This window comes from Sus scrofa, chromosome 16 (assembly GCF_000003025.6).
Source record: "Sus scrofa isolate TJ Tabasco breed Duroc chromosome 16, Sscrofa11.1, whole genome shotgun sequence".
Classification (NCBI taxonomy): domain Eukaryota; kingdom Metazoa; phylum Chordata; class Mammalia; order Artiodactyla; family Suidae; genus Sus; species Sus scrofa.
Genome location: NC_010458.4, coordinates 37,298,856 through 37,309,486, shown reverse-complemented (window position 1 = coordinate 37,309,486; position 10,631 = coordinate 37,298,856). Strand labels below are relative to the sequence as shown.

Here is a 10,631-nt window from a genome sequence, read left to right as displayed (position 1 = left end):
CAGACATAGAAACCAAATTTATGGTTACCAAAGGGGAGAAGGGGAGGTGGTAAATTAGGAGTTTGGGATTAGTAGATATAAACTACTATATAAAAAAATAGATAAACAACAAGGACCTACTGTATACCACAGGAAACTATGTCCTATATCTTATAACAAATCATAATGAAAGAGAATATGAAAAGGTATGTAATGTATATAAGAAAATCATTTTGCTGTACAATAGAAATTAATCCAACACTGTAAATCAACTATACTTCAATTTTAAAACAAACAGGCAGAAGACTGAATAGACACTTTTCAAAGAAGACATAACAAATGGCCAACAGGTACATGAAAAGATGCACAATATCACTAATCATCAAGGAAAGGCATATTCAAACCACAATGAGATATCACCTCCCATCTGTTTAGAAAGGCTATTTATTAAAAAAACAAGAAATAATAAGCATTGGCAAGGAAGTGGAGAAAAGGGAACCCTTATGCACTGTTGATGGGAATATAAATTGGTGTAATCACTATGGAAAAGAGAATGGCGATTCCTCAAAAAATTAAAAACAGAACTACCATATTCAGCAATCCCACTCTGGGTATATAAGCAAAGGAAATGATATCATAAGCTTGAAGAAATATCCATATCCCATGTTCACTGCAGCATTATTCATGACATCTAAGGTATGAACAAAGTGTCCATCAATGGATGAATGGATAAGGCAAACACACACACACAAATATGATCCAGCAATAAAACACAAGGAAACTGCCATTTACAACCATATGGATGCAACTTGAGGGAAGTATGTTAAGTGAAATAAGACAGAGAAAGACAATGTATATTCTCACTTACATGTGAAATCTAAAATAAAAAATCGAACACATAGATACAGGAAACAGATTGGTAGTTAACAGAAGTCAGAGAGGGTGGGCAAAATACGTAAAGGGGGGGGGGGTCAAAAGGTACAAAGTTCCTATTATAGGAAAAATAAACCCAAGGGAAGTATTGTACAACATGGAGAGTCTGGTTAACAATACTGAGAGAGCAGATCTTAAAATTTCTTATCACACAAGAAAAAACAATTTGTAACCATATGTGTAAGGTAAACTGTGTTAGCCCTTTCACAGTATATACCTATCCCAAATCATGCTGTACACCTAAAACCAATGTAGTTATATGTCAACACTAGCTCAATTAGAAAAAAAATCTTTCCCTACACTATGCTCAGAAAGTTGCTTGCCTGTATTTCCTACTGCCATTTTGTTTCATCCTTAATCTTTAAGTCCTTACTCCATCTGCAGTAGATTTTCTGTACATAGTGTGTGTAATGGGCTGAATTATTTCTCCTTAAAATTCTTATATTGAAGCTCTAGCCCCTAGTACCTCAGAATGTGACTGTATTTAAGGCCTTAAAGACATGATTATGGTTAAAAGAGGTCATCCAGGTGGGCCCTAACCCAATCTAACCGCTGCCCTTATAACAGGAAATTTGGATACACAGGAGGACACCAGGGATGCTCTCTCACAAAGCAAAGATCATGAGAGGACAAGGTGAAAAGGCAGGGCAGACGTGTACATGTGAAGGAGAGAAGTCTTTGGAGAAACCAAGCCTGCCCACATCTTGATCCTGGACTTCTAGCCTCCAGAACTGTGAGAAAATATATTTCTGTTGTTTAAGCCATCCAGTCTTTGGTATCCTGTTAGAGTAGCCAGAGAAAACTAATACAACATGAGATACGGATTTCATTTTTTTAAATATGGAAAAGCTTTTTTTTTTCTAGTTCCATTTACTGAATAGTCTCCTTTTCTCACTGATCTATCATGTTCCTCCTCTGCCATTTATCAAAGTTCATTTATTTCTAAGCTCTTTATTCTCTTCCACTGGTTAATATATTTTTGTGAGGACTAAACTTTCTTACTTGCTTTAGCTTCATTCTAAGTCGTGATAGCTGGTGGAGAAAGACCTCTCTTCCAATTCTACTTTGCTATTTTTGATCACTTACACTTTGATATAAAGTTTACAATCAGCTTGTCGAGTTTAACTGAAAATCACATTGGGATCTTACTAGTAATTATATTAAATCTAAAGAATTACAGAGAAATATTTTGTAATTAAAGATTTATCTTCATTGGAAAGTACATTTATTTCCCTTTTTTGGTCCAGGGGCAATAATTTTGATTCCGTCCACACGATGGCACTACAAACCAAAAAGTGAGATTTTCACAGTTGGCGAGAAGACCCCAGAATATATACACATGTTAATACTTCATTAAATGCTCAAATGTTTTACAGGATAGATATGAATTTCACATGGCCTGTTCAACAGGCTAGCAAAAGCTTAAATATATTTAGTAAAGAAGCTGATAACCAGTAGTATCTGATAACCAGAGAATGGAAATAACAATGAAAAATGTCATGACCATTCTTCACATTCCTTTTATCTTAGAAAGTTATAAAAAATACAGGTTAAAAAATTCATTATGCGCTGATAAAATAAAGGCGAGTTATAAATTTAATTCTGGAAATTTAGGTAGTATTTTCTAAACCAGCAAGCCTACTACAGGCTAGTAAATACGTCTGCATAAGCCTGGTGAGTAAAGGTCACCCTTGGGTTTATGAATAAAGAGAAGGATTAGGTAATTCTTCATTTCCACCTCCAAGTCCACCCCTTAGTCCTGCCCTGATAATCTTGGAGTAAAGTCCACTTTCACTTATGAGAAACATGCCCGGGCTTGCCCTGAGCTGTTCACAGAATCAAAAAGGAAGATTTTCCCTTTCTACTCAGTAATGGCAAGGAATGGCTTTTCTACATCAAGTTGGAAGTATTTTAGATAGAATGTCTTTGAAACCACGCATACCTAATTAACTTATACCATGCATAACTAAACTTAATGGTGGACTGCAGCCAACAACCCTTTTTTCTAACTATATTCCACGGGTAATTAATCTGGTATTCTAAACAGCAATGGAAATTAGTATCAAAAGACTGTTTACCATATTTTAAATTAAAAAGTCTATTGCTAATTAACATAAATTGGATGATCTACTAAATACATATATAGAAAGAATACTTAAATTTTCTAAACCCCGGATTCCTCATCTATAAAATGGGAATAACATTTCCTACTTAGAACTGATGAAGAATTTAAAGAAGGAGGGATTTAAAAATACTAAAACATGAGGACGTGCACAGTAAGGGCATTATTGTTATTAGAGCAAGAAAGAAAATAGTGTTCTTCCTTAGCAAATCTGAATCGTAAAATCTGGAATAGGATGCTAAACCATGTTTTGGCTCACTGGGCTATTCTCCCTCACGCTACCAATCCGCTACCAAACCTCTCCTCTTGGAAGGCTTAGGACTGACTCCCAGCACAGGAGCAGCCACGTGGCTCAATGCGCCATTTAAACGACGCATTCTGCATAACCCCTTCTGAATAACAATTGATAGACGATTTCCACTGTAAAACCATTAATTAGCACTAGGAGCGCTTTTATTACCACTTACTGTCAAAGAAAGCCCATATAGTCGTTAACCGCTGCCCACTCGGACCGCTAGCTGAGCTTCTAGAATATTCCAGGAGATGGCGCCTTTGCCTCTCAGTCTTTTGACAGCCTGAAGGCGAAACCTTCCGAAGGCACCGGCCTCCTCCAAGGTTAAGGGTCTGACCTCCGACAAAGACCTGCTCCAGGGTGATGGACAGAGGCCATACGGGCCTAAGTGGGACTGATTCGGCAATGGTTTGCCACATTCGGAAGCGGCGCGGAGCTCGGGACACTCTGCTCCGACAACCCCTGCTTTTCACTGGTGCGCCCCCGCCAAAGGTCCACTCTGGGTGAGACTGGCGGGGTAAAAGCGCGGGTGCAGCGGTAGCCCCAAGCCCTCCAGACGGCTAGGGGAGGCCTCACGTGCCTGTGCAGTGGACCCCGGGTACACTCACACCTTGACACCGGAGGCGCCAGGTGGTGGGGCTGTCAGGAAGGGCTGTGAAGGGGAGGGAATCTGCGATGACCTGAGCTCTGGCCGCTGGGCGGTGGAGGCAGGGCCCGGCGTCGGCCCTGGGGTTTCTACTTCAAACCCAGAAGCCAGAGCATTCCAAGAATGGGGTGGTGGTCCCAGGGACAGCCGCACGCCTGCGTCCACCACCACCACCACCACGTCACGGGAAGCTCTCCAAGCAGCCGGAGCCAGTGCCTGAGCGAACGCGTTCGCACGTCACCAGAGAACTGGAAGCCAGCGATCCGTCGCGACCTCTGGCTCGGACCAGCCCGCTGTGGCGGCCGGTGGGCGGGGCGTTGTCCGTGACGTCGCATCCCGTTTCGATTCTCCACCCCCTTCTCGGCCAGTATATAAGACTTTACCGGGCGTTCGCACTCTCACAAGTGTACCAGGGCGACGGGCGCGGGAGGTTGGAAGCGGCGGGGATTCGAGGGCAGAGGCCGGCTCGGTCGTGTGTCCGCGCCTCGGAGGTAGCAGCAGGCAGGGCAGAGCGACGAGGCGACCATGGAGCTCTTGCGGACTATCACCTACCAGCCGGCCGCCAGCACCAAGATGTGCGAGCAGGCTCTGGGCAAGGCTTGCGGCGGGGACTCGAAGAAGAAGCGGCCGCAGCCGCCCCCCGAGGAGCCGCAGCAGCCGCAGCCCCAGGCTCAAGTGCAGCCGGTGGCTCCGCACCACCATCACCACCACTCGCACTCGGGGGCGGAGATCTCTCGGATTATCGTCGATCCCACGACGGGGAAGCGCTACTGCCGCGGCAAAGTGCTGGGAAAGGTGACTTGCGGCGGGCGCCCGGCTGCCAGGCGGGAGGGAGGTCTGCCCCGGCGTCCTCGAGCAGGGCCGGACCCTGAGTCCCCGTGTCCGTCGCTTCTCGGTTACTGGGGGATCCAATCCCGGCGCGACGTGGGCTGCTCACCTGCCCAACTCTGGCTTTTGTGCGCCTGCAGCGCCGGGATCGGCTTCACATCCTTGGCCATGGCTCTGTCTGCCTCACGCAGCCTAAAGACGTTGATCTTGAAGCCAGAAGCGAGGGCTTTCTGCACCAGACCTAGAGAATTTTCTCTCTACCTGGCCCCCAGAGAATTTTCTTGACAAGTCTCCTCATACCTTTTTTCTCCTCTCCCCAGCCCCCACCCCCCACCCTCCCCACCGCCCGAAAGCACCTCTTTGTCAAGGGAAAAAAGGCAGTTTTAACTTACTGTTTTCAGGGATGCTTTTCCCTAACTGAAGGAGCTTTAAAAAAAAAAATAATAAAGTAGACTGCATCCCTCTGTCACCCTTTCTCTCCCATAATTTTGTGGGGTTTTTTTTCATTTATATGTTAAAAATATGTATTTGCCGTCCATGTTCCTGCCATACTCAGTTCCATCTCTGCTTTGTTTCCTTTCAGGGTGGCTTTGCAAAATGTTACGAGATGACAGATTTGACAAACAACAAAGTCTACGCTGCAAAAATTATTCCTCACAGCAGAGTAGCTAAACCTCATCAAAGGGAAAAGGTGTGTATGACTGTTGAGTAAAGTATTTTCTTTGTGTGCAGGGACAGCCCTTCCCTGTTAGGAAGATGTCTTCTGCATGTGTAAGCAACTGGGCTGAGGGAGGCTAATGAGACTGATATTGCTTTTTCTTTAGATCGACAAAGAAATAGAGCTTCACAGAATTCTCCATCATAAGCATGTAGTGCAGTTTTATCACTACTTTGAAGACAAAGAAAACATTTATATTCTCTTGGAATATTGCAGTAGAAGGGTAAGTGTTAACTCCTATTTGAGTACCTCCACTTCCCCCAGACTGACAGGGCATTCAAATTGCACTTTATCTGAGGATTTAATTGTGGAGCTAATTACTATATTGCAGCATCAACTATCGGCACTTACTCTGCACAAGGAGACCACTGATTTTGGTAACTTTTTTTGACAGAGTCTCTTTTTTCCTTCTCCTCTTCCCAGTCCATGGCTCATATCTTGAAAGCAAGGAAGGTATTGACAGAGCCAGAAGTCCGATACTACCTCAGGCAGATTGTGTCTGGACTAAAGTACCTTCATGAGCAAGAAATCTTGCACAGAGATCTCAAACTAGGTAAGCCTTTCACTCAGAACTCTGACTTTTTGTGTCGAGTGGTGTGCTCTCTCTCTCTCCTTTTTTATGTATTTTATGTTCTTAGTTGGGATCTAGCCAATGCAGTCTTGCTTCTAAATGAGCAAGGTACCTAGTTAAGCAACTGAATACCTGCCTCTCATGTGGATGTGTGAGAGCTTGGCTAGAATGTCTTTTCAAGGGGAGTCACACTTTGTTTTGTTTTTCATCTAGGGAATTTCTTTATTAATGAAGCCATGGAACTGAAAGTCGGGGACTTTGGTTTGGCTGCCAGGCTGGAGCCCTTAGAACACAGAAGGAGGTAAGAGTCAGAAAAATACATCCTACCAGGGTTTCGTGGAGATCAAATATGCCCTTTTTATTTTGCAATTACTACTTCGGAGGTCAGTTGATACTAAAATCTATAAACCCCTACAGTGTTAATTGAAGGAAGTACTCATTGCCACCATGGACCAGGCAGAGTACCTTATGCCTTTTAGTTGATTATGATGTGTATAAAAATGTCTTGCTGTACCTGGTCTCAGTTGGCTTAAAGTATTTTTGTCATGTGGCTGAAAAAAATTGTAAATGCAGAAAAAAAAAGTCACCAGTCACTTGGGCCAATGTCAATTGTTTGCATGCCAAAAATCAAGAGGCAAATGATTCCAAATAAAAATTCAAAATAGTGCTTTTAAGGTTTTATGCAGAGAACTAATTTTAAATAGTAGAATAGTTCCCAATGAAATTTTTATATTTTGTTTTTCCAGGACGATATGTGGTACCCCAAATTATCTTTCTCCTGAAGTCCTCAACAAACAGGGACATGGCTGTGAATCAGACATCTGGGCCTTAGGCTGTGTAATGTAAGTAAATGCACCAACATCACCAAAAAGCAAACTTGGATGTAGATTTTTAACACTCGAAAAGAGTTGCTTTTGATTATTTCTAAAGAAGTATTTCCTTGCACACAGGTACACAATGTTACTAGGAAGACCCCCATTTGAAACTACAAATCTGAAAGAAACTTACAGGTGCATAAGAGAAGCAAGGTATACAATGCCCTCATCCTTGTTGGCTCCTGCTAAGCACCTAATAGCTAGCATGTTGTCGAAAAATCCAGAGGACCGCCCCAGTTTGGATGACATCATTCGACATGAATTTTTTTTGCAGGTTGGTACTCTTTTTTTTTTTTTTTTTTTTTGGCATCTTTTTATTATATGCTCTTGATCGTAATTGCCCAGCAGGTTACTGAAAACATTTTCTTATACTTTACAGGGTTTCACACCAGACAGACTCTCTTCTAGCTGTTGTCATACAGTTCCCGATTTCCACTTGTCAAGCCCAGCTAAGAATTTCTTTAAGAAGGCAGCTGCTGCTCTTTTTGGTGGCAAAAAAGACAAAGCCAGATATATTGACACACATAGTGAGTTACAAGACTTTTCTACTCTTCTGTATTCAATACTAGTTGATAAGGTAGTTGAAAGAGGCCTTCATATTAACATAATCTGACCTGTATGTTTGCATACTATTGAACTTTTCATAGCATAATAAATCCACACTGCAAATCGTGGTTGATAGCTCTTTGCTTCATATGTGTTAAAGTGTGCTTCTTGCATAATTGCAGCTGATTGCAAAAGTAAAAATGCTGGTTTAGCCTTGGATGCTTTTAAGTTGGTTATTAATGCAAAAGGAGAAAATGTGGCTAGTTCTGCTTCTACCTCCTTAGGCTAGAATAAGGCTCACAATTCTTTTCCTTGATTTACAGATAGAGTGTCTAAAGAAGATGAAGAAATATACAAGCTTAGGCATGATTTGAAAAAGACTTCAATAACTCAGCAACCCAGCAAACATAGGACAGATGAGGTATGCTGGAAAAAAATAAAATAGTTATAAACACCTTATATCATTTCCATTCTTTGTTAATTATCACCTGGATCATGATAGAGCTTTTCCTCCAACCCTTTAAAAGGAAAGATTTTATCTCTTGGTTTAACAATGCATGCAGTTGAATTACCAGAATATCTTTTGCCTGGCTTGTGTCCATTGCTTTTTGATAAGCTTTCCTAGTAGTTGTGACAAAATCTCATGTTAAGCTGGAATTCTCAAACTCAAATGAATTTTAAATGCTTGACTATTGCCTGACTCTTCTCTTTTTAGGAACTCCAGCCACCTACCACTACCGTTGCCAGATCTGGAACACCCGCAGTAGAAAACAAGCAGCAGATTGGAGATGCTATTCGGATGATAGTCAGAGGAACTCTTGGCAGCTGCAGCAGTAGCAGCGAATGTAAGTTGTCAATCGCATTTTATATAATGACAATCTAAATGGCAGTGCTCAAGACTAAGTAACTGCAGTCAGTATGGGTTTTGGCCTGATTAAACATAAAAGAAATAAAATTAGAGGTTTGGAACAATTTTGAGTCCTATGTCCTTAGAATTAGTGAAGGGAGACTTAGCATCTACCACAGCCTCAGGTTTACTTGTACATTGTTTTATAACTTTCTCTGACTTTCCAGGTCTCGAGGACAGTACCATGGGAAGTGTTGCCGACACAGTGGCCAGAGTCCTTCGAGGATGTCTAGAAAACATGCCAGAAGCTGACTGTATTCCCAAAGAGCAGCTGAGCACTTCCTTTCAGTGGGTCACCAAATGGGTCGATTACTCCAACAAATATGGCTTCGGGTACCAGCTCTCAGACCACACTGTAGGCGTCCTTTTCAACAATGGTGCTCATATGAGCCTGCTTCCAGACAAAAAGTAAGTGTGTTCAATTAAGGAAGCCCCATCAGTTCTTTAGTCTTGCCCTAAGGAAATCTAAAAACATTGACTAACTTCTTCTTCTTTTTCTTCTTCTTTTTTTTCTCCTATCGTTCCTGTTTTTTAGAACAGTTCACTATTATGCAGAGCTTGGCCAGTGCTCTGTTTTCCCAGCAACAGATGCCCCTGAACAATTCATCAGTCAAGTGACGGTGCTGAAATACTTCTCTCATTACATGGAGGAGAACCTCATGGATGTAAGTGCTGTGGCTTTCAAGCAGGGATGTTTGTGGTGTAGTCCAAGAGCAATAGCGTTTGTGTAGCCTTGAAGCTTTCTGGAAGTGCAGCCTCTCACGTCCTGCCCTCAATCCACTGAATCAGAACCTCTGGGTGGTGAGGCCAGCAATCTCCAGGCCATTCTGGTGCTTGGTTAGGCCTGAGAGGCTTTGCTTAGAAGGATTGAATGTACTCTGAAAAGTCCTTATTGGCACTGACTCTCCCCATCTCTTCCAGGGTGGAGATCTGCCTAGTGTTACTGATGTTCGAAGACCTCGGCTCTACCTCCTTCAGTGGCTAAAATCTGATAAGGCCTTAATGATGCTCTTCAATGACGGCACCTTTCAGGTAAATGAGCCCTTTTAGAAAGCACATATCTTGGTCATAAAAAAATAATTAATACCTAGAAAACTTGATAAAACTCTTCTAATTCTTGAAGAATATTTAGAGATCTCTAAATCTATGTCTACTTTTTAAAGGTGAATTTCTACCATGATCATACGAAAATAATCATCTGTAGCCAAAATGAAGAATACCTTCTCACTTACATCAACGAGGACAGGATATCTACAACGTTTAGGCTGACGACTCTGCTGATGTCTGGCTGTTCATTAGAATTAAAAAACCGAATGGAATATGCTCTGAACATGCTCTTACAGAGATGTAACTGAAAGATTTTTGAAAGGACCCTATGGGACTCCTCTTTTCCACTGTGAGATCTGCAGGGAAGCCAGTAGGATGATGTACAGCACGTTGAAGAAGATGGACAGGTGGTGGTACGAAAACAATTGCTCCCTGGCCTGCTGGACTTGGTGGAACCAGGCCAGGCGGAGGCATACAGTTCTGGACTTTGGACAGTCTGAGAGTGAAGCCGAATGCAGTTCTCCTTGACGTACCTGTTTCAAAAGGTTTTTCAGACAATTTTGCAGAAAGGCGCATTGACTCTTAACTTCTCTCTGTTGAGAGCACTTCAGACAGAGGACTTGGAACTGTGAATAAACTTCCTGAAGGGGAGGGAGAAGGGAGGACGCTCCCATAATGTTTAAAGGCTGTAATCGGAGCAGCTTTTGGCTGCTTAACTGTGAACTATGGCCATATCTAATTTTTTTTTTTTTTGTTAATTTTTGAAGACACTTGTGGCTGGAAAAGTGCATTCCTTGTTAATAAACTTTTTATTTATTACAGCCCAAAGAGCAGTATTTATTATCAATTTTTTTTTTATGTTGACCATTTTAAACTGTTGGCAATAAAGAGTATGAAAAAGCCGAAACCATGGTCTCTCATGTCTTTGGTTTGGCACGAGCACTGTATCACGGCATTCTTTGATTGTGGGTTCTTGGAGCTCTTTGGCATGACATTGTGTATAGAAGCATACTAGAAAGTCAGAGCTTTACTTTTTCTAATAAGTTTCTAGGAAGTCAGTCATTAATACCTCAAGTATAAACATAAACTCTGGATAGATCTAGCTTAAGAAGAGAAGAGTATAATAGATACGCCACTCTTGTCACAACCAAAATATAGACCTCCTAC

The 10,631-nt window shown here is 42.1% G+C and overlaps 1 protein-coding gene across 1 annotated transcript; it reads left to right on the top strand.

Annotated features, from left to right (window-relative positions):
- PLK2 (polo like kinase 2) lies at nucleotides 4,373-10,371 on the top strand. Its single transcript, XM_003133981.5, has 14 exons — nucleotides 4,373-4,767; nucleotides 5,384-5,491; nucleotides 5,625-5,741; nucleotides 5,942-6,071; nucleotides 6,303-6,390; nucleotides 6,836-6,931; nucleotides 7,040-7,238; nucleotides 7,344-7,491; nucleotides 7,834-7,931; nucleotides 8,226-8,355; nucleotides 8,585-8,825; nucleotides 8,953-9,082; nucleotides 9,339-9,449; nucleotides 9,581-10,371. The coding sequence occupies exons 1-14, from the start codon at nucleotides 4,498-4,500 to the stop codon at nucleotides 9,770-9,772; spliced, it is 2,058 nt and encodes a 685-aa protein (XP_003134029.1). The 5' UTR covers nucleotides 4,373-4,497; the 3' UTR covers nucleotides 9,773-10,371.